Below are 23998 nucleotides of genomic sequence, written 5' to 3' on the forward strand. Positions count from 1 at the left end.
TCACCCTTGAGTGACACACACCCAGACACATGGTCCCCTCAGACACATGGTCCCTTCACCCGAGTGACATGCACCCAGACACACGGTCCCCTCACCCCTGAATGACACACACCCAGACACACGGGCCCCTCACCCCTGAGTGACACACACCCAGACACCCAGATACATGGCCCCTCACCACTGAGTGACACACACCCAGACACACAGTCCCCTCACCCAAGTGACACACACGCAGATACATGGCCCCTCACCACTGAGTGACACACACCCACACACCCAGACACACGGTCCCTCACCACTGAGTGACACACACCCAGACACATGGTCCCCTCACCACTGACACACACACCCAGATACACAGTCCCCTCACTCCTGAGTGACATACACCCAGACACATGGTCCCTTCACCCCTGAGTGATACACACACACACACAGTCCCTCCAGCTCGAGTGATACACACACACACATCCAGATACATGGTCCCCTCACTCCTGAGTGACACACACATACACACATACTGACATACTTGGTCGCCTCACACACACACATCCAGACACATGGTCCCTTTACTCTTGAGTGACACACACATATACACACTGAGATACATGGTCCCCTCACACTTGACACACACACACACACCCAGATATACAGTCCCTTTACCCCTGAGTCTCACACACACACACACACACACACCCCTGGATACACAGTCTCTCCCCCCGAGTGACACACCACACACACACACTGAGATACATGGTCTGGTCACCTCTAAGTGACACACACACCCTCAGATACAAGTCTCCTCACTGCTGAGTCTCTCTTTTTCTCTCTCTTACACACACACACACACACACACACAAACGTGAGCACCCGTGCGCTGTGGGCCCACTGGGCCCACTACCTATGGTGACGGTGTAGATGGAGTTGGCGTAGCCATCGTAGTTGCAGTTGTCATTGTGCTGGCCCCCATTGCCACTGGCCACCACAAAGATGCTCCCAAAGCCCTGGCGGCCAGCGATCACCCCATGCTGCAAGGCGGCCTGAGGAGCGAAACACACAGGTCAGCTGAGGAGCTCACAGGAAGACCCTACCCACCACACCACTCGCCCTCCTGTCCCCTTCTAGAGGCAAACACAAAACCCCAAGGGCATTGGACAAGGGAGACAGAGACTTAAAGATGGCCTTAAGAGGGTAAGGGGGCTGTTAGTGGAACAACTGCTTGATAGATGTGCTCTGCTTATCAGAACAGGAGGGGCCAGAAATGCAGAGCTGAGCACAAAATCAGAGCAAAGCACTGCTCCATTCTAAGAAAGTCCCCCTCACCCCTTCCCCCCGGGGCAGGAGTGCTGTTCCCAAAAGAGTGGTCGGGGCTACACGGCAGGTCTGGGGGAGGGCGGGAGCAGTTCTGGGAATGGGATGACGAGGGTGAACTTGGTCCCCAAGGTCCCCACGGTTCCCGCTACCTTGCCCAGCTGGTGGGGGCCGTCCACCGTCTTCCCGTCATCGTCTGGTCCCCAGCTGTGGAGAGACACCCAGTGGGAAGAGCCAGGGCCAGGCCGTGGCTGCCCACCCAGCCCAGCCTCGGCGGGCCGTCCCTCTGCCCCACGCTTCCCCTCCTCCCAAGGGCTCCAGCCCAGGACTCGCGTGATCAAAGGACGTAAGAGTCCAGCCCTCACTCCAAAGTGGAAAACAGGACATGCTAACATTCTTGTCCTTGGAAACCTTCCCAGTTTAGGACTACTCTAACCTGCTCCTAAAAACCCCTTCTCAGGTTCCCACGGAGTACAGTGTGGTGGAAAGGGACGAGAGGCCACCCCTTCCCCACCAAAGAAGCCAATTCTAGGCCTGATGGCAGAGGGCCTGCGAAGGAAGTAGACAACCTGTGTAAACTGTCTAGGAGTTCTCTGTCCTTTCTCAACGTGTGGAGGGCGTCGTGTATCTACAGGAGATGCTGGCTGGGGAAGAACAGGCTGCCGTCGATGCAGCGCGAGCAGCCCAACCTCAGCTCCTCCTTATCATCCACCCCCTTCCTGCCAGATCCACAACTTGGAGCTGCCGGTGTGTCCCTGGGTGGGGGCAGAGGGGCTTTGCGCTGGGTATTCAGTCCAATTGTGGTAGGACAGGAATCCTAAATTTCTTCCAGAGCATTACGAGTTTATTAAACAAATAAACACGAGGCAGGATGGAATACTCCTTGTGTGGCAACCTGATCACTGGGGTGACTTGGGGCTTAAGACAGAGAACCCAGAAGCTGGGGGTCTGGAGAAATAAGGGCAGTAGACTTACAGGTTGTACCCCATGGGAAAGCCCCTCACACATACCGCTGTTCTCTTGTTGGGGGGGTTCGACCAGCTGCCCCCACCTCTGGCCCCTTTACATTGTTCCTGGCTGTACCTCACCTGCAGCTGTAGATGTCGTTGATCTGATAGTGCTTATTGAACGCCACAGCCTCCATGCTGTCTGTCAGGGGTCCATCCAGTACTCGGATACCTAGGCAGTGTAGGCCATACCAGCTCCTCAATAATGCTAGTCTCCTAGATAGGGACCCGGGTGGTTGTGAGGGCCCCCTGTGGAGACTTACTTTTCTAAGTGCTCTCGGATCTTTTGAATCTTTATACCATGTGCATGTACCTGGCCAAAAATATTTTCTAATGTAATGCCAAATCTTAGACTTTACGGATCCTGGGGTCTAATGGCCAGAGGCATAGGCTAGAAGGTAGGGAACCCAAAGTTCCCTTTTTTCACACATCCTTTATCTCATAGAACACTGCAGCGGTGCTTGACACAGATGGTATTCAACAGATGGTTCTCAGCCCATTGCTCCTCCCATGGACGTCTAGTCTCACCTTCTGAGGAGGGGCAGGTCACATCCTGGTGGAGCTCTCAGAAGGGACCTGGGCTCCCTCCCTCCGTAGTCTCATTTACAGAGAGGGCTGCTGACCCCTGCTGGACTATAGGAGGAATGCAGCCAATCTGTTCCAGCCTTGTAAATGCAGGCTCCAAGCATTTATGAGAAATCACCAGGAAGGTGTCCGCATCCATTCCCTTCACCCTCTGCCTTGATGGACAAAGACTGAGAGGCCGAGGAGCCATAGAACCACCCCAGGATGGGCCAGGGCCACTCAGCTCTCTTGAAAGGACAGGGAGCAGACAGTGACCATCAGCAGGGGTGGGAGCTAGAGAGCTTGGAGAAGGCAGAGGGGCCTCCACAGACACACGGGATCAAGAAAGAAGGGAAGATGAGGAGGCCATTGGTAAACCATGAAAATACGAAAACATGGATAAGTAAAAGGAGCTATCATTACAATGAGCTGAGCACTGATGGGGCATAACCATGATCAGGAAAAGGGAAGCGGAGTCTGAGCAGCTGGCCTTGGGCCTCCATCTCTCATCCACCTCATTTTCATGCTCTTAGCTGTTTTATATACTCATGCGTGCTCAGTCGTGTCCAACTCTTTGAGACCCCACAGACCCTGCCAGGGTCCTCTGTCCATGGAATTTTCTAGGCAAAAATCCTGGAGTGGGTTGTCATTTTCTACTCCAGGGGATCTTCCTGACCCAGGGATTAAACCCACATCTTTTGTGTTTCTTACATTGATTGACAAGCGAATTCTTTACCACTGAGCAACCTGGGAAGCCCTTTTTAAAGTGGGGTTTGCGGCTAAAAACATGTTAGAAACACCAAAGCACTGAGAAAAAAATCAATGAGCCGATTTGTCCTGCAGACACCTATTTATAAGCGTACCCTTTGCTTTCTGCTATGTGTTGAAGGCGAAATAAAGTCGTGTTGAAATTCAAGGAGGAGGGACAGAGGATGAAGACAGCAGTCACGGGGTGGGGGGGCAGGGGGTGTACCAAAGCTGGACTGGAGGTACCTGCTATGCGGCTCCCGAACGCCACTCCCACCGCACAGAAGCTGTTGTTGGGCACAGCAGCAATCTCGCCCGCACACCGAGTGCCGTGGTGGTTGCCATTCTCCAAGTCTGGGTGGGGCATGGGGTCAGGGTCATTAGAGTTGAGGTCATAGCTGCCCTCAGGGCTCTGAAACATGGCAGGGGAGGAGGAGGGAGATGTGATCACTCACTGGTTCCAGCCGGTCAGGTCTTGGAGCTCAGGGAGAGAGAACTACGGGTTTGGGGCTCTGAGCCAGCGCTGCGGGCCCAGCTCTGCCACCTACACGGGCGACACAAGGACAGGACACCTAGGGCGAAGCTGAGAGGCGCTGCATGTTGCGCTGTGCTGGGCCAAGTCGCTCCAGTCGTGCCCGACTCTTTCCGACCCCATGGCCTGTAGCCTGCCAGGCTCCTCTGTCCACGGGACTCTCCAGGCAAGAACACTGGAAGTTTGCCCTTTCCTTCTCCAGAGGATCTTCCCGACCCAGGGATTGAAGCTGTATCTGTTAGGCCTCCTGCACTGGCAGGCAGGGTCTTTAGCGCCAGAAGTGCTATAGCTCTAGGCAAACTTCTCTCTTGGCCATTATTATAGAAATATGCCCTGGAGCTGCTTCCACAGTAAGCCTGGGATAAAAGAGGCTTCCGGCTACTTAAAGGGCAGGCTTTACAGAAGGGGAGGCACTGTGACTTAGACTCTGATGCTGGGAGGGATTGGGGGCAGGAGGAGAAGGGGACGACAGAGGATGAGATGGCTGGATGGCATCACTGACTCGATGGATGTGAGTCTGAGTGAACTCCGGGAGATGGTGATGGACAGGGAGGCCTGGCGTGCTGCGATTCATGGGGTCGCAAAGAGTCGGACACGACTGAGCGACTGAACTGAACTGAACTGACTCCTTACTTCCCAGGGCAGGGAGTGGCAGCAGGATCCAGGAAGTATCTCTCTGCTGGGCTGGAGCCTGTGTCCTAGCTGCCAGGCCACAAGACTGCCTGGGGGAGAGGAGCTGATGAAGAGCAGCATCCTACCTCCCAGGCCCTTTCCTCTGGCCCAGTGAGAGGTCACTGGGAAAGGGAACAGGCCTGAGGCAACATCAAGAATCAGGTAAGGCCTGGGGCGGGACTGACTCCAGGACCACTCACGTAGTTGGGTGCGATGTCCTGGATGGTGTGCTCCACGCCGTCATCCACGACCACCACGGTCACCCCGCGCCCGGTGACATTGCGCTCCCAGACACCCGTCACGTTGATGTCCCTGCCGGGGCTCCGCCGGTTATTCTGGGGGAGAGACGGGGTCAGGAACTACTCTCTGAGCCTTGGGAGTCCAGCAATGTGCAGCACAGCCCATAGGGAGACAAGTATAGCAAGCACCCCCTTCGCACTCTTGGCTGCTGTCAGGGGGCCAGAGAGAGGGGTGGACAAACGGTTGTAGGTGGGGACGGAGCCAAGGAGGGAACCTGTGAGAGCTCTGCCACAGCCCAGGTGTCCAGGAAAGCTTGGCATCACTCATGGGCAACAAGGGTGAAACAGTGACTAGGGTTAAGGGCTGGGTATTAATATGCCATATGATATACATTGGGACTTCCCAGATGGCACTAGTAGTAAAGAACCTGCCTGCTAATGCAGGAGACATAAGAGATGCAGGTTCAATCCCTAGGTTGGGAAGACCCCCTGGAGGAGGGCATGGCAACCTACTCCAGTATTCTTGCCTGCAGAATTCCATGGACAGAGGAGCCTGGTGGCTACAGTCCATGGGGTCACAGAGTAGGACATGAGTGAAACGACTTAGTATCCACTGCATGCATGATATACATTATATTAACATTGTATAACATAACATTACTAGCTAACCCCTGCACAGGCATGATATACATTATATTAACATTGTATAACATAACATTACTAGTTAACCCCACACAAGCATGATATACATTATATTAACATTGTATAATATAATGATACTAGCTAACTCTTGTAAAGTGTTTCCCATGTGTCTGGCACACATACATTAGTTCACTTAACTGTAACCATTCCATCTCCATTAACAGAGAGGTTAAACAGTGCACCCAAAGGCACAGGCTAGTCAGTGGCAGGCAGCCCAGGCGGCCTGGCCCCAGCACCCGCACCGGGCACCGCAGTCCTCTGGCTCTCTGGGAGTGAACACAGGGCACGTGGAGCCCAAGGATGAAGCCTACCATTGAAGCCCACGGAAATGTCTCCTCAAGCAAAGGATGGGAGGCCCCTGAAGAGTTAACACAGACAAACGCCCACTAGAGCACCGGGTACCCCTGTCCTGGCTTTCTGAAGCTGGAAGTGGCAGGGGTGGACTCACCAGGTGCCACTGCTGCGGGTACTTGGGGTCATTGAAGTGGACGCTGCGCTTGGTCCGCTTGAGCAGCCTCTGTTCTGAGTGCCAGCGCACAGCTTCGTGCCTGGCCAGCACAGCCTCCACCTGCTGCCGGACGGCCTCGACCTGCCGGGCCTGGCGATGCCCCGCTGGCTGGACCAAGAGGTAGTGCCCCTGGAGCTCCCCGATGCGCCCCGCGTTCATCAGCCCCGTCGCCTGGGCCAGAGCATCTGCCCGCTGTTCCAGCGACTCCTCTGCACCCTCGCTTTCTGGACCGTCCAGACGCACTGCCCAGCTTAGCCCCCTGGGGCCCTGGGCCCCGGGCCCACCTGCCCCCACCAGGCCCATAACCCAGGGAAGCAGTAGCAAGAGCCCAGCTAACTCCAGCCAGAGGCCCGTGGGCAGGCCCAGGCGGGCATCTGAGTGTGGCACTTTCTGCCTCCCTTTCGGCATCAGAGCAGTAGTCTGCAGACAAAGAGAAGGACATCAGAGGTAAGAGAGCTGATAACAGCAGGAATCTCAGGGGGCGACCAAGCACCAACCTACCACACCCGGAGACTCCTAACCCACGCCTTTTAAATCATTAAATGTGTGATCCTCTCTTTTAATTCACGCCGATCTCTGCCCAACAGGGATAAGCCCCTGGGGGGAGTGGGGGGCCAGCACTAAGCCTAGTGGGTCCCTCGATGGCATGATTATCACGAGACAATCAAGCAGGACTGTCCAGGTGCTAATGGGTACCACACTGCTCTTCCCCACTGCTGCCATCTTGAGCTCAGAAGTCGTATCACTCCTGCCAATTCCTGGCAGCTCCATGATTGTTCTTTAGAAAAGACCCTCCTCCCTTCTTCAGAGGCGACAGAAATCTTCCCCAAGCTGACTTCTCAGCTAACTTCCCACAGTGGGGCCCCATTCCCACCTGGACTCAGAGTGAGGCTGAGCTCCTGGTCTGGTTAACCACCTCACGCTCATTTTGTGCAAATGGAGAAAAGGCATTTCTTCCGCTGTGAGTAGCGGTGACTCCCAGCACAGACCGCAGACCTGTAGGTCCCAAGAAAACAAGAAATGGTGTCCTCCCAAACCCAGTGGAGCAGGCAGAGGCTAGCCAGGAGCCCTGGGATCTGTGACCAAAGAAACTGCCAATGATCACTTGCAGGAATCTCAAATAGGTCACAGACTGGAACCAAACTGGTATAGTAAGGCCAGATGGGTACAAAACCCAGAAATCGTACTTCTCATCCTAATCATCGGGCCATCCTCTTTTTTTTCCCTAGATGCCGAGAAGAGGGCTTGAACTCTTACCCAAAACTTCTCTTGAAAAAGTAGATAGGGGACTTCCCTGCTGGTCCACTGGCTAAGACTCTGCGCTCCCAATGCTGGGGGCCTGGATTTGATCCCTGGTCAGGGAACTGATTCCACAAGCAGCAACTAAAGATCCAGCATGCCACAATTAAGACCCAGTGCAGCCAAAATAAATAATAGATAACTAAATATTAAAAAAAAAAAAGTAGGTAGGACTGCTTCGTAGAAGTCTGGGTGGTAGCTCACTTCCTGGTTTCTGTACCTGTGAAAGACGCCAGGGAAATAAGAGTAGGAGGAGGCAGGGAAAAATGGGGAAAAGCTCAGAATGCAAACAAAACTGAACGGGAATAAGAGCCAAGTGGGTGGGGTGGGGATTGGATAGTACCACTACAGGGCTTCCCTTAGTCACTAGCTCAGCAAGCTGTCTGTGAAGTGTTCTAAACCTGGGACGGCCACCCATGGCTTGACAGAAGGGCCAAATTAGTGGGCAAATGTGGGGACAGGGACAGGTGACTGGGCCGTGGGACAAGTGTGTCCCTACTGGTGGCTGAGCTCCTTCAGAAACATCTGCTCTCTGGTGAGCTGGGGGGTGGGGGTGGAGGGAGTCACCTTGAGGCAGGGCTTAGTACCCGCACACATACCCAAGAGGATCAGTCTGAAAATATGGGTATTGTACACAAGTCTCTTTGGAAAGGGAGAAGGGAACCTCGGCCACCTAACATTTCCTTCCCCAGATCCATGTATCTCCTTCTCTCTTAGGTTCCCAGGAAAATACCTCCCTGCCCGCCAGCAGCCTTCACTGCCCAAGACATTCAGGTGTCCTTTCCAGTCTGCAGGCCTTACTGAAGCAAAACAAAATTCTTGTGAGATAAGTTGACAGCGACCCAACTGGGCAAGGCTCCTTCAGTCTCGGCGGAGCCCACAGATTTCCGGAAGACAGGGGAAACCTGATCACCACATCCTCCAGTCCTTCTGGCAGGGCAGGACTTGACCCCGCAGCTCGCCTCCACCCTCGGCTTTTGGGAAAGGAACCTTAGATATCATCTGAAAGCAGATCTCAACTTTGCCCCCAACTAACTAGGCGTGTCTCTACAGCTCTTAGGTGCCAAGGAGGGCAGCCCGAGTCCAAGACTCCTGTTCCCAAGTGGCTGTGTTACTCCTCCTCCTCTTGGGAACCTCGCACCCTCTACAACCTGTTCCTAGAAATCAGGCTGCCTGCCAGAGGTCAGTTTCATCGACCGCTGGCCTCCAATGCCCGGTGCAAAGGGCTCCCCTCTCCTCAGAGGACCCGCACGATCTTGGAATTCTGGACGCCGTGGCCCCTTCTCCCTGGGCTCGCGCACGCGGGGAATGAAGGCACCCTTTGGGCAGCTCGCTCATCCTCAGACAGCGGCTGCAGCCCCCCGCCACCCCCAGTTCTAGAGCACCCGGACTTCCCGTGCCCCGCCCCCACCGAGTTCCCAACTCACCGGCCCGGCCGCCGCCGCCGCCGCCGCCGCCGCCGCCCGCCTGCGGAAACTCGCGGCTCCGCGGGAGCCCGAGAAGCCGGTGACAGCAGCATCACTTCCGCCCGGCGGCGCAGCCAATCAGCGGCGGGCCCCCGGCCGGGCCGAGAGAGTGGCCAGGAGCCGCGGGCGGCGCTGTGGGGCGCGGGGGGCGGGGCGGCCCCTCCGGGCGTCCTCCGCTGAGGGAGCAGCGTGCGCGGCGGCTGGCCCACCGCCCCGCGTCCTCAGGGCACCTGCAGAAGCTACCCTCTCCATAAGGCCGGTCCTCTCCCTCATGGCGTCCTCTGGACAAGGCATCTCGGTTGAGATCTTTAAAACGACACTTGTTCCTCTTCTCTCTCTGACCGCCATGACCCTGACTCTTTCCTCATAACCTTCCTAGAGAGGGGTTCTCCCTCCGCCAGGTCCCAAGTCCTTCTCGCGGTCGCCATCTCTCAAGTCCCTGCGCCCGGGCGCAATCCACTAGCATCTCAGCGCGGGGGCGGTTCCCGCCAAGTCCGCGTCCCCCGGGTCCCCCACGCTCGGCCCCGACCGCGCCGACTGTGGCCGCCAGGGGGCGCCATCTGGGGCGGCGCGGGTGCCACCGCGGCCTCTCCTCCCGGGGCCGAGCCTCGCCCCCCCGCCGCTCGTGCCGCCGGAAGTGGGAGGTGTCGCTCGCGCGGGCCGGCGCTCGACCCCTCCCCCCAGGTTCGGCCGCCCCCTCCCCCCCGCTCCGCCCGCTCAGGTGCGTCCGGTCCCTCCCCCGTTCGCTCCCGGGGGCGCGACGCTGGAGGTGTGTGCGGGGCGGGCGCGCGGGCGAGGGGCTGCGGCGCGAGGGGCGGGGGTCGAGGCTGCCGGGGGGGTGGTGCGTGGAGGGAGTTGCGGGGACGGGCATGGGGGTCCTGGCCTAGAAGTGGGACGGGGGGTTGGCAGCCTGACCGGGGGGCCGAGGGCAAGGTGCGAAGGGGGCTCTGGCCGGAGGGATCGGCCGGCGGGGCCGGCCCCCTTGTGGAGGGCGGCCGGGACCACTCGGCGTCGCTTCCCCCCATTGTCCCTTTCGCGACCGTCCCCGGATCTCCCCCGATGACCCGTCGCTCTTGGCTTCGCCGTCAGATCGCCGCCGGGTTGCGGTGCGAGGCTCCCCTTGGCCTCTTCGACCTAACGCCCCCCGCCGCGGCCGCAGCCTCCTGCCAGATGTCCCCGTTCCCCTCCCCTCTGCGGCTCTCAGCCACCGAGTTGCACGTAGGACCCGTGACCTGTGGTTTTGTTGACCGGGCGCCGGGAACCCCCGGCCCGGGCTCCGATGGGGCAAGACGTTTTGCACCTGTGAGAACAGTAATGGCGATCTGGGGCCGGTTTTTCCCCCTGGAGCCTCGTATGTTGGGGAAAACAGGCACAGGGGGACGATGGCCTGGAACTTAAGTGTTGACACAGGCCAGCCTCCATGCCTGCCCTATGCTTTCTTCGCGGGTCAGGGATGTACCTGGGATGCTATTAAAATAAAAACGAGAATTTAAGCTAACCTTATGTTACACCTCCCTCCTCCCATATTCTTTTTTATCTTTTCACCATAGAAAGCCATGAATTTGTCCTGCAACATAAAGGATGACCTTTTGATCTAAAAAAGGCCCCTGTCCCACTTCCCTTACTTGGATTACTGTTTTTCAGCTTCTCATTTTCATGCTGGAGTAACTGAGATTCTCATACTCTTTTGCACCTCCAGTGACTCTGAAGAGTGTACTTTCCGCAGTCAGTGGTTGTCAAACTTTTCCCATCTGTGGGGAACACAGAGTAAAAGATACTTGGATTGCCCAATTAAATACTATTTTTTCTCTCCCACAAGAATACTTCCAGAAAACTTTACTTATATTAATGGAGAATGCTTTTAATGTGACAGGCATAAAATGATTTTAAAACATAAGATACCATTGATACTAGGCCCCAAATCACATCTTTTGTAAATGATATTAGGCAAGGTAAGGTATGTGGATCATTTGGAAGATTCTCACAGTCTGTGAGACTGCATTTCTCCTAAACTGAAAAAGCTTTGACAGGCATATGTAGTGTTGTTTACACACACATGTATATATGTGTGTAATATATGTAATGATATATATAATGACGTTTGAGGATTGATGTCCCTTGGGACCTATTGCATGCCATGGCTCTTTTTATATCCTATTGAGGAATACTCAAGTATTTTCTCCTGGAGACCAGCTGTTTCTTTGTGTTTCTTTCCTGATATGATTCTGCTGTATGGACATTCTGATGGGGAAAGATACATTTGTTTTGAAATCTTGGAAGTTGTAGCTGTAATTTGTTTCTGAATGTGCAGAGCGCGATGGCAGCACCTGAGGTAGCTGGCGTGGTGGCCACTGCTCCCAATCCTCCGGAATCCTCTTCTAGTGTCTGTGCTTCCAAACCAGACGAAGGTCCTCCAGATGGTCTAAGGTAACGCGTGGACTCCTGCCGGGGCAGATTTCGCTTGAGTGAGGGGCTTTGGAGATGGGCTTCTTATCGAAGTGTAGTTGGTCTTTCCCCTTTTGGACTCTAGTGGCATTGCCCTCGATGAAGCTTTTTTAAAGGTAGGGACTGTCTGATCTATATTTGTATATTTGGTACCCCGCACCAGTATCCGACACTCAGCAGGCATGCTAATTGTTTGTTGAGTAAATGGATTAGAATACAGTTGGTCAGACTTATTTGAAAATGCAAATATTTCCCAACTTCTCCTACATGGACTGTCTGTTTAACTCTATGTTTATATATTGTACCTGTGTGTGTATATATGTATGCTTTGTATATGTCTGTGTACTGGATCTACATTTGTATCTATAGATAAATAGATAGCTTTGTTAGTATGACGTACTACTTCATGTGCGTAGTTTGCCTTGCATCTAAGCTCTTGAAGACTGGAATTATGATTACCCAGCCGTGGCGTTTTATAGTGATTAAACCATTGTTAGGTATAATGTTGTACTAGGTTGGCTACCTCTGCACTTTTGTAGAGTACGAAGGACCTAATGCAATAGATAACAGTGTCCTAGCAGCTCTGTATGTGTTAATACATTTAATTCTCCTAACAATCCCAGGAGGTAGGTGCTAATACTATTATTCCCATTAACAGGTGAGAAAACTAAGACATGGAGAGGTTAGTAACTTGCCCAAGGTTACCATGCTATGTTGGAGTCAGGATTTAAACCCAGGCTTGTCTGACTCCAGTGCACTTAATAAATATCTGTTTAAATGAAGAAGAGAGGTTTGTTAGTGGGTAATGGGGACAGGAGTTAAGTAAAACCTCACCATAAACTTGCATCTTCATTTTATATATAGTGCACTTCCCTGGTAGTAGAGTGGTTGATAAGACTCTGCCCTTCCAATGCAGGGGGCATGGTTTCAATCCCTGGTCCCACATGCTGCATGGTGTATGTAGCTTAAAAAAAAAACAAAAACACAGGCATATACTACTAGTAATAATAATAGCAGCCAAGGTTTATTGAGTGTTTACTGTATGCCAGAACTAAATACTTCAGATGCTTTATCTCATGTAATCCTCACAATAATCCTATTAGGTAGGTAATATTTCTGTTTTACAAATGGAGTAAAATAACTTGTCCAGAGTTAAACCACTAGTAAATAGCAGTCAGGATTCTCGCCTAGGTACTGTGTCTGTCCAAATTCATAATTTGTGTCCCCCTACCCCACTTGATCCCAGGAGTCAGCAAAGAGCATTTATAAACATTTTCAAGTCACAAGATGCTCTCTGTTGTTTTATTTTGAACAGTAGGTACTATTTTGTTGTTGTGTTTGTTTGTTTCTGAATTTTCTAGAAAAGTAGGTACTTGAGGAAAGAAAGGCATAATGACCTAAAGCCTCAGTCAGTGCTGGTTTGGAGTCCTTAAGGGTATCGGCGGACAGAATCAGTTTTAATTTTTTTAATGGCAAAAGAATTTAATGCATATATAGTCATTATTATTGGGTGAAAGACTTAGAGTTATGAATGTTGGATGCCCTTATAAATAGATTTTGAAGATCTCTCTTAAAAGTAGTATGTTAATGGTTGTGGCAAATGATAAAACAGTTTTTCCAGTGTTATATATGTGTCATCTGGGATAAAATTTCTACTGGCAGCTTCAATTTTGGATTCAAAATTGTCTGTACTTGAGGCAACATGAAGTAGTGATGCTATGCTCTAGAAAGCAGTTGAATAACCTAAATCTTCTGGTCAAAGATCTGTCTAGGGAATTTGAGTGTGAATTATTTTTGTGAAATGAGAGTGGAATAAAAAGTTTCCAAATTAATATTTTATTTATTAAAAATATTATATGTAACAAAAGTAGTACATGTACTTAAATGAAATAGTCTAACAGTAGTCTATTTTATCTGCATTCCCCCAATTATTAAATTTGACACCCCCCAATTTCTGGGTCCCCAGAGTCATTCATGTGTGATTATTTATTGTGGACTGTCTCCAGAACCCAGATTCTTCACCACTGTGCTATACTCTTTGTGTGTTTGTGTGTGTGATCAAAATTACTGAATGGAAGCTAAGTTCCTTTCCATCCTGATAATTTGGAGGGGCTTGTATAGGCCAGTCTTTTTCTTCTAGTGGTTGTATTAAAAGTATTATATGTTTCAGCCTCTTTAAGATTGGATGAAGAGAGAAACTTTTTATCTTCTGTTTTCATAGCCCCAAAGACCCTGCACAGAAGCATAAGAACTCGCCTCTGTCGAGTGTAAGTAACCAAACGATAACCAAGGAGAATAACAGAAATGCCCATTTGGAACACCCAGAGCAGAATCCTGGCTCATCAGCAGGTGACACTTCAGCAGCGCACCGGGCGGTTTTAGGAGAAAACGTGATAGCCACGGCCCTTGGTCTGTCTGGCGGTGGATCCCAGTCTGACCTGAAGGACGTGGCCAGCACGGCAGGAGAGGAGGGGGACACGTGCCTCCAGGAGAGCCTCCACCCCGCCGCTCGGTCTCTTAAGGCAGGGTGCCATTCAAAGCAGCTTGCCTCCGGGAATTGTGCTGAAGAGAAGGCCCCACAAGCCTCCATCCTAAAGGAAGGGAGCAGGGACCCAGGCTTGGAGTTCCCACCTGTGGTGCCTCCAGCAAATGGGGTTGAAGGAGTCAGAGTGGATCAGGATGATGATCAGGATAGCTCTTCCCTGAAGCTTTCTCAGAACATTGCTGTCCAGGTCAAGTATCAAGTTTCTACTACTAACATGGAATTCGGGCTTTTAATTTAATTTTTTTTTTTTTTGGAGGGCAGGAGATACTTCTTCCTAGTTGGTGGAGAACTGCTCTGTCTCTCTCTCTCTCTTTTTTTTTAAGGGCAACTCTCATATTACTCTCATATGGTGCTCTGTGATAACTTCATTCTGGTGTTACTGATGTTCCATAAGTAATAGCCAGGATCTAATCATGGCGACTAGGAACTTCATGACCCACATACAATCGCTTGCACTGAGTAATTGATGAGCGTAGGTCATTAGCATTCATAGTTCCCATCTTCGCACTTGCAGGAGGAATCCTTGTTAATTCTCTGACCTACATCTTAAGAAGTACAGTGTCTCCTGCCTTATAGTGACTGATATGCTTTGTCGTAGAAAGAAGAATGGGCACAATAAATTGTAGGGGGCCCAAATTCTTGTTTCAGCTTTGGGGTTGTCTCCCCATCAGTTGTTGGGTCTCGTTCAGGTTATTTTGTGGGATAAGTGCTTAATGCAGCATGGATGTCAGAGGGCATTTGCCAGAACTACAGTTCTCTTACTGTGAAGTTGATAAGGAGAAAGAACAAGAAGTTAATTTCTGTTACTTGTGACAGATTTCTCAGTGAAAGGACTATATAATTCTGCCTTTTCAAATGTCTCTGAACAGTTCTGAATATAATTGTTTCCTTTCTTTATAGACTGACTTTAAGACGACTGATTCCGAGGTAAACACAGATCAAGATATTGAAAAGAATCTGGTGAGTAGTTAAACTGTCATTGTTGGTATATGAAACTGTTAATGCGGAAGATCTAGGGTCACATCATCCCAACTGGAAAAGGTGCAGGAATCTCCTTTATAAAATCCCTGACAGATGATCAGCTAACTTCTGCTTGATTACTTCCAGAGATGGGACACTTACTACTCACAAAGCAACATTTAGAAAATAGATCTTACTGTTAGATCTTATTATGGGATAAGAACAGAACTTCTGAAGCTTCTTGTTATAGTTCTCTCCTGAGCTACATAGAGTAAATCTAAAATGTTTTACTTGTTAGCCCCCAATATAGTCAAAGTGTGGTTTTTTTTTTTTTGTTTGTTTTTTTAATGCCTTTTCCTCTTACCTCTCAGGTCTGAACCTTTCCAGGTGAAATGTCCCCAGATGTTTTTAATATTCTTCTTTTCTTCATATATTTTTCAGCTTTTCATCATCCTAACTTCTTTTCCACCTCGACAGGTTCCATCTTCTCAATGTTTTTTTTAAAATGTGATACTGAGAGCTAAACATAGTAATGCACAGACAGTATAATTACTTCACAACACAATGGGACCCTTGTTCTCTTTCTCATTCGAGACACCATTTCTTAAGCTGACAGCAGCTTGTTTTGGCCATCTCATCACACTGTTGAGCTTGCACTCAAACTTCGTCATGTCTTTTTCTCATATATTGCTTAGTTGTGTCTTCCTATCACATTCGTAGGTAATGGTTTTTAAAACTTAGAGAGCTTCACATTTATTTTTGTTAAAGTGGTCCCCTTGATCTGTCCCTGGCATTTTGTGGCAAAAACTTCTACCATCTATGTGTGTGAATATCTGAATGTCTGTTTTTAAGAGGAAGGATAATGTGCAGAAAGGCACCGTTCGTTCAGGAAGAGGTCTTTAGGATAAGATATGTTAGTTCAGTGGAGAAGGCAGTGGCACCCCACTCCAGTACTCTTGCCTGGAAAATCCCATGGATGAAGGAGCCTGGTAGGCTGCAGTCCGTGGGGTTTCGAAGAGTCGGACACGACTGAGCGACTTCACTTTCACTTTTCACTCTCATTCGTTGGAGAAGGAAATGGCAACCCACTCCAGTGTTCTTGCCTGGAGAATCCCAAGGACAGCAGAGCCTGGTGGGCTGCTGTCTATGGGGTCGCTCAGAGTCGGACACGACTGAAGTGACTTAGCAGCAGCAGCATGTTAGTTGAGTGGAAATAAGGAGGAAAACCAGTTAATATTTTGTTGTTTGTTTGTCTTTGAATTTTCTAGAACAGTAGGTACTATTGAGGAAAGCGTATATAAGAGGAAATAAAGTAGATATTTGGCACAAGTCAAAGAAATTGAGGGGCAGATGGAAAGAAGTCAGTTATTGGAGTGTGTTAACCACATGAGGCCAATAAAAACTTTTAAATAGAGAGTAGCAACTCAGGAGTTATTTATAACAAGCAAGTAAAAAGATACCAGAGATGAGTGACCTGATGGCCATGTGCAAGCTGAGAATGAGAACCTCCAAGGGGAGGAGAAGTTGTCTTTTCTTGAGCACTTACTCTAGGCACTTTACATGTAGTATTTATTTGGTCCCCCCAGTTGTAACGTGGAGTTGGGATGACTATAGCAGTTGAAGAGGCCAACTTAAGAAGTTGCAGATAAGCTTTAGCATCAGTCTGAAACGGGTAGAGATTGGCAAGCCATTGGACTGAAAGAGGCCCAGGGCTGTGGTCTCTTTGGCTGTGTTTTTAATAGGTGGTGATGTGGGCCACATGCTTTAAAAAAGGCAGTGGAACTAGTCAGGTATTAAGCTGGATAGCAATGCAAGGAACTTTGCTTTTTTATTTGCTACCCTTTTCATGCACTTACAGTAATTGCCCACTGCCTGCATTTCAAATTGGGCCTCTGGGCTCTCAGAACCAATTAGCCACCAATGAAACAATGTAGCAGTGTGTAACCCTTTGGCTTGGAGAACTGGATCAAGTAATTTCCTCTACACCTTTAAGTCATCAATTTGCATGTACTAATAGTGTATCCTTGAAACTTCTTTCTGTGAAGACTTGAGTTCTTTTTTCCCCCATTCTGTGTTGTATATAAAGACGCATTATGGACAAACGAATTTCCATAAGAAAGTAAAGAGAGAAGAAAAGAAAAGAATGCTCATATTTACTAGTTTCATCAGTTGGTTCTTAACATTTTTTTTCAACCTTTTCTTGGGTTAAGATCTTTCAGAATCTTTTGAAAACTTTGAAGTCTCCTCTCAAAAATTTTTGTACATACCTATCCGTAGACCACAGGTTCAGAAAACCTTTAAAGTTATGATGCTAAGGAGTCCTCTGTCTAAGGAGCCTTAGTCACACAAGACTGAGCGACTTCACTTTCACTTTTCACTTTCATGCACTGGAGAAGGAAATGGCAACCCACTCCAGTGTTCTTGCCATCTTTGGGGTCACACAGGGTCGGACACGACTGAAGCAACTCAGCAGCAGCAGCAGTCACATTTCAGTACCTGGACTAAGGACTAGCTTATCCCAAAGCTAAAGTCCCATTTTGAGAGCTTCTGTTTTTTGTTTTTTTTTTTTTATCATAGGGTGATGTTTCTCCCCATTCACTTCTAAAACCTTTCTTTTCTTTGAAAATACTTATCGTCTAGTGAATGAATTCAGTTTAATGCTCTGTTTAAGTTTTACATGGGCTACCTTGTACCAAATGTGTTTTAAGTGGACCCTCTCAGTTTTAGTGTTCCTTGGAAAGCTGACCATTGCTTTTCTTGATTTACTAATGTCAGGGAGGCAGAGCTGAACTGTGGCCTTAAAAGCTTTACTCCTGCTCCTACTTTATGTGAGAACTTGCCAATTTGCCTGATCTGAGTTGCAAGTCCCCCAGAGCACTGGTGGGTTTGTCAGTTTTTAGTGCTAATGACCAGTAAGGAATTCAGTTTCTGGATGCATTTTGAGTAAATGATCTGTTCTTTGTTTTTGCTCATTCTTCTTCTTCTTAATAGATGATAAAATACCTTATTTCTTTTATTCCCTAGAGCAGAGAAATGGTTTATATAAGAATTAGAATTGTAAAGCAAAATAAAAAATAAATAAATAAAAAAAAAAAGAAAGAAAGAATCAGTTAGTAGAGATCTTAGGCTTTCTAGGTGAGCTGGGCTCTTTGGTAACTGCTCCCCTCTGCTGTTGTAGTGTGAAAGCAACCAGTAAAGCTTCGGGTATGGCTACGTTCCTGGAAAACATTTACTTATAAAATCAGACGATGGCTGGATTTGGCTCATAGGCCATGGTTGCCACCCACATCTTAGTGCAGTGTTGTACAGCAGAATTTCCTTTCACGATGGAAGTGTTCTCTATGTGTGCTATCTAGCATAGTAGCCACTACTCACACAAAGCTACCAAGCACTATGAGTGTGGTAAGGTGACTGAAGAGCTGGATGTTTACATTTTATTATTCTAATTACTTTAAATTTACATAACAGCCAGCATGGCTAGTAGTGCCAATATTGGACCCTGCAGCCTAAGAGCTCTGCTTGATGCCTTGAACAAGCCTACGGTGAATGTTTCTTGCAGTTAAATTGAGGAATTCAACTGCTTTTCTGTTGTTACCCATAGGATAAAATGATGACAGAGAGAACCCTGTTGAAGGAGCGTTACCAGGAGGTCTTGGACAAGCAGAGGCAAGTGGAGAATCAGCTCCAAGTGCAATTAAAGCAACTTCAGCAAAGGAGAGAAGAAGAAATGAAGAATCACCAGGTATCCTGCTTATATTAAAATTGGCAACAAGTAAAGCTATAGTCCCTAATTAGACTTTAACTTTGTTTTCAAATTAATAGAAATAAAAAAGCAGTGTGTGTATGTGTGTGTTAAGTCGTTCAGTCTTGTCTGACTCTGCTATCCCGTGTACTGTCCCCGCCAGGCTCCTCTGTCCATGGAATTCTCTGGGGAAGAATGCTAGAGTAGGTTGCCATTCCTTTCCTTCTCCAGGGGATCTTTCTAACCCAGGGAATGAACCCAGGTCTCTTGCACTGCAGGAAGATTCTTTACCATCTGAGCCAGCAGGAAAGCCCTATCGAGGCTAGGTTAAAATAACCTAAAACATACTCCTATGTCCTTTGACTAAAGGATAACAATGTATTTGAATTAAAAATTAAAACAGTCCCTAGGAACAAAAGATGGAGTAAACAGATTTCATTGCACAGGTGAGCAGTAGACGGCATCACAAATCAACCTTCCCCAAAGGCAATCTGCAAGTAACTTTTTATTTTTTATTTTTTTGCAAGTAACTTTTTAATGGTTATGTCATGCAAGTGTCTGTTCCTTGGTTCTTTGTCTCGTCACAACAAAGATTTGGACTGACGGACATTAAAGCCCCCTCGTCGTGTCACAGCTCTCAGGTCTTGGATAGACCGTGTTATAGCTCTCAGGTCTTGAAAGGACCATATTATACCTCTTAGACAAATCAGTGTTACAGCTCTATTTTATTTAGAAGATAGCAGTTAAATCCGTCTTCGAGGCATGAGGGCACGTCGATCCAAAGACACGAGGAGAAGAGGAGAAGAGCGCCCTAGCGTGTGGGAGAGAGAGCTAGCTTTGGCTCTTCTTTTTATATGTTTATCTCTCCCTGGGCCTGTCCTATGTATATTGGGCCAGGCAGGAGTGTTGTTTGTTTTACCTGAGGTCCTCATTCCGGTCCTCGGACCTTCTTTTGTTCTATTTTCACGGGCTTTTCCCTTCCTTGTCTTTTAGCCACCACCAGTTTGGACTCCTTTTCCCTATTCTACCTACCTAACAGTTATCATAGAATTTTAAGTATAAACAAGAACTTTGAGGGCATCTTGTCCAAATTCTCACTCCTGTTTTAGTTCAGAATATATTTATTTAATATATTTTGTTGATGTAATTGGTTGCCTACCTGGAAAGTCATTTGATTAGATTCCTGTCTCATACTGTATTTAAAAATAAAATTCTAAGTGGATTAAAAATATACATAGAAAACTGGAAAAAAATTTTAAGTTAGAAGAAAATTTAGGAGAATATGTATGTACCTTAAGTTGCAAGAGGTCCTCTTAATCCAGGCAGAAAACCCAGAAGATTTTTAAAAAGTTAATTTAATTATAATAGTTAAAATTTTTGATATGGCAAATGATACAGAAAACAGTCAAAAGATCAATATTAGACTGAGAGAAAATATTTCTAGCAGATCTGACGAAGGGTTTAAGATCTAAGACACTCTGATTCCTACAAATTCGTATAGTGAATAGTGAAGTCACTCAGTCGTGTCTGACTCTTTGCGACCCCATGGACTGTAGCCTACCAGGCTCCTCCCTCCGTGGGATTCTCCATGCAAGAGTACTGGAATGGGTTGCCATTTCCTTCTCCAGGGGATCTTCTGACCCAGGGATCGAACCTGGGTCTCCCACATTGCAGGCAGACACTTTAACCTCTGAACCACCAGGGAAGCCCCAAATTTATGGTAAAAGCCAAATAGTCTAAAGAAACACCAGGAAAGGTTATTGTATTACTTTTCTATTGTAATAGTTTCCTATTGCTACTGTAGCAGATTGTCATGAATTTAGAGCTTAAAACAACACATTTATTAAATCAGTTCTGTAGGTTAGAAGCCCAACATGGGTGTCACTGGGCTAAAATCAAGGTATTGAGATGGCGGCCTTCCTTTCTTGGGACCCCAAGGGAGAAGACATTTCCTTGCCTTCCTGGCTTCTAGAGGCTGCTTGCATTCCTTGACCTGTGACCCCTTCTCCCTCTTCACAGTCAGCAATGTTGCATTTCTGTAACCATTCTTCCCTAATCACATCTTCCTCTGCTCATGACAGGGAAGGTTTCTCTACTTCTAAAGACCTATTTGTGATTAGATTGGACCCACCCAGGTAATCCAGGATTCTCTCTCTATCTTTTTGTTAAGGAAGGTAACAAAGGTTCCAAGGGGTAGACCATGGACATTTTTGTGAGCCGGGGCTATTATTTTGCCTACAATTATAAACAGTAACTCACAGAAGAGGAAAAGCAAATGGGGAATAAATATATGAAAATAAACTCAGCCTTACTATTGTTGATTCATTCATACAACAAATATTTTTTGAGTTCCCAATCTCGTCCCTGAAGATCTAGTGGTAAACAAAACATAGTCTTTGCCTTCACTGGATGTTTATTCTAGTTGGAGGAGAAAGAATAGGAGGTGGTAAAATGCTCATTAAAATTATTAGATACCCTTCCTCCCTCTTTCCCATGAGATTGGGCAAAACAAAATAAGCTGGCAAGGGTAAGAAAAAATGAGCTCTTTTTAGACATTGGTAGGAGTGTGAATTGTTACTGATTTTTTTTTTTTTTTAAGGAAAGATACTGGGAATTGTCAGTTAAATTTTAAAATGTATATATACCTTGACCTAGACTCCTCATTATTAGAAGTCTACTCAACAGAAATAAAAGGTTTTTATATGAAAGTATAGACATAGAATGTTTATTGTAGTACTGTTTATAGTACAAGAAAACTGGAATAAACCTGATGGACGCTTTTAATAGAGAGTGGCTAAATTGGCTAAATACATGTGTCATGTCGTGTTATGCAGCTGTTTTTTAGTTTTGTCTATATTTGCTGTACGTATGTTCATGTCAGGTGAACAGAGCAAGATGCAGAATAATGTGTGTAAAATTACCTCATTATAAAAAAACAGAAAAGCAAAGAAATTCATATGTAAGTACATGTGTTGGTGTGAGGATGGATAAAGTTGTGGAAGCATAGTACAAATACTTTAACACATTGATTACTTTATGGGTGGAATTGGTATAAATTAGAGATGACTTTGGCCACCTGATACAAACAGCTGATTCACTAGAAAAGACCTTGATGCTGGGAAAGATTGAAGGCAGGAGGAGAAAGGGATGACAGACGACAAGATGGTTGGATGGCATCACTGATTCAATGGACATGAGTTTGAGCAAGCTCTGGGAGATGGCGAAGGACAGGGAAGCCTGGCACGCTGTGTGTCTCAAAGAGTCGGACACAACTGAGCGACTGAATAAGAGATGACTTAAATTTATCACTTTTTAATTGTTTGACTTATTATACATGTAGTCAGATAATTTAAAAACATCAGATAATCCCTGCACATAATAAAGTAGAACCATAACAAAACAAAGCAAGATCATATTTGTTGGAAGTAACAAACTCCCACCCTGTGCAAGAATGCCTTTCTCAGCAGTCTTGACAGGTGTTCATTCAGCCTTTATTTGAGCACCAGTAATGGGGAGATTATTGCTTCACAAGGCAGTAAATTCCATTTTTGAATAGTTGTGATTGTTAGAAATTCTTCCTCCTGGTGAATTGATATCTGCATTATTACTTACTCCCTTATATCTAAGTACTGGCTTTTGGGACTACTCATGAACTAGATTCCTTTAGTTCGTTTTAAATTCTCTAAAGTCAGTGTTAATTTGTGATAGTTGAAAGTAACCTTCAGACCGAAAGAACTAATTCATTTTCTTCTTTGTGTGTGACTATAATTGTGTGGGACTCAGGAGATATTAAAGGCTATCCAAGACGTAACAATAAAGCGAGAAGAAACGAAGAAGAAAATAGAGAAAGAAAAGAAGGAGTTTCTGCAGAAGGAGCAGGATCTAAAAGCTGAAATTGAGAAGCTTTGTGAGAAGGGCAGAAGGTAAATGATGCTGTTAAGAATAAAAATGCTCTGTGAATGTGTGTGTTTGTATATAAGAGGCTAGTTCTGTTTGTGTTTCTAGTTCCTTTTCTTTCAGTCTTAATTTTTATTTGAAAAACAAGTGCACAAATTAATATCCTCTAGTAATTTTAGCTTTTTCAGCAACCTATGTTTAACAAAAAGTGTCTCAGGAATTCATTAATACATTGAAATGATAGTAGTGAATTGCTTGGTCCCAGGTATGATCAAGATTTTGGTATATATCTAGCACCTGTTTCACTTCCGTAACTGATATTTTACAGTTTAGATGATGAGACTGCTTTGATTGTATTTATGTTCAACACCAAAAGCAAATTTCAAAAGTAGCTTGTAAGCTGTTTGGAAAGCTATTTAATGAATCTGTGTCCTTTTCAGGGTATTGCAGTAGGACTAAGGTGGCATAAAGTTCAGTCATAGTTTCAAATTTCCAAGTTTCTTCTTGTGACCTGTTTGGAAATCAAAATAGCTGTGAATACTGTGATTTTACTTAAATTCTACTAAAATGCGTTTTTATTTATCAAGAAAATCTTGGCTTGCTAATGTGTCAGAGGGCCAAGTGGATAGTAGCAGGTTCATCTGCCAAATCATTTTTCAAGCATGAGAGATGGTAACGATGAAAGAACATTTCGGAATACCTGAGGAAATTTGAGTTTGGACTACATATTAGGTAACACTGTATCAAGTGGTAAATAATTTGGGTGATTATGGTATGTGATTACATAGAAGGATATTATTCTTCAGAGATACTTGCTGAAGTTTTAGGGGTTAAGTGTCATGATGTCTATAACTTTCAGATAGTTCAGAGAGAGGGGTAAAGTAAATGTGGCAAAAAGTGTAACAGCTGGTGATCCAGATGAAGGGCATATATTTATTTATTTTTAGGACATGTGTTTATTGTACTCTTCTATTAACTTTTATGTTGGTTTGAAATTTTCAAAGAAAAAGTTGCAGGGTAGATACAGGGAGGAATTAGTCAGGCAGTGAGTAAGGAAAAGGACATTGCAGGCAGGGGACTTACAGAGGAGAGAGAATAACAACTGAGGTTAAGTAGAGAGAAATGAGGCTGGTGGAGAAGTCAGAAGTCAGATCACAAAGGCTTTATATACTTTGTTAAGGGTTTGAGATTTTTCCCTGATAGAGAGACTGAAGAATTTGAATTATTGGATAGGAAATTAAGATAATTTCTGATTGATATTATAGAAAAATGAATTTACTTAATTGAAATCTGCTAAGTGCTTTGTACTATTTGAAGGTAGTCACTATTTTATAAATATAACTATAATTTTTTAAGAAAGACAGC

The 23998-nt window shown here is 46.8% G+C and overlaps 2 protein-coding genes across 4 annotated transcripts in view; one reads left to right on the forward strand and one right to left on the reverse strand.

The window, feature by feature from the left end:
* PCSK7 (proprotein convertase subtilisin/kexin type 7) overlaps nt 1-9092 on the reverse strand; it is a 26287-nt gene extending 17195 nt beyond the window's left edge. Inside the window, exons 1-8 of the mRNA XM_040258069.1 lie at nt 9006-9092; nt 7154-7275; nt 6220-6699; nt 5031-5165; nt 3873-4038; nt 2397-2487; nt 1461-1515; nt 899-1037 (exon numbers count right to left, since the gene is read on the reverse strand). Coding sequence (XP_040114003.1) covers nt 899-1037; nt 1461-1515; nt 2397-2487; nt 3873-4038; nt 5031-5165; nt 6220-6687 — 1054 coding nt within the window. The 5' untranslated portion in view covers nt 6688-6699; nt 7154-7275; nt 9006-9092. The remainder of the gene's footprint in view (nt 1-898; nt 1038-1460; nt 1516-2396; nt 2488-3872; nt 4039-5030; nt 5166-6219; nt 6700-7153; nt 7276-9005) is intronic.
* A 610-nt stretch (nt 9093-9702) lies between these two features.
* RNF214 (ring finger protein 214) overlaps nt 9703-23998 on the forward strand; it is a 53759-nt gene continuing 39463 nt past the window's right edge. The window contains exons 1-6 of one of the 3 annotated variants that reach the window (XM_040258070.1): nt 9703-9765; nt 11356-11471; nt 13711-14221; nt 14935-14994; nt 18596-18736; nt 22520-22659. In XM_040258070.1, coding sequence (XP_040114004.1) covers nt 11362-11471; nt 13711-14221; nt 14935-14994; nt 18596-18736; nt 22520-22659 — 962 coding nt within the window. In that variant the 5' untranslated portion in view covers nt 9703-9765; nt 11356-11361. Of the gene's footprint in view, nt 9766-9791; nt 9814-11355; nt 11472-13710; nt 14222-14934; nt 14995-18595; nt 18737-22519; nt 22660-23998 lie in introns of those variants that run through there. The other 2 variants (XM_040258072.1, XM_040258071.1) reach the window with 2 other exon arrangements.

This window comes from Oryx dammah, unplaced genomic scaffold (genome assembly GCF_014754425.2).
Source record: "Oryx dammah isolate SB20612 unplaced genomic scaffold, SCBI_Odam_1.1 HiC_scaffold_17, whole genome shotgun sequence".
Classification (NCBI taxonomy): Eukaryota; Metazoa; Chordata; class Mammalia; order Artiodactyla; family Bovidae; genus Oryx; species Oryx dammah.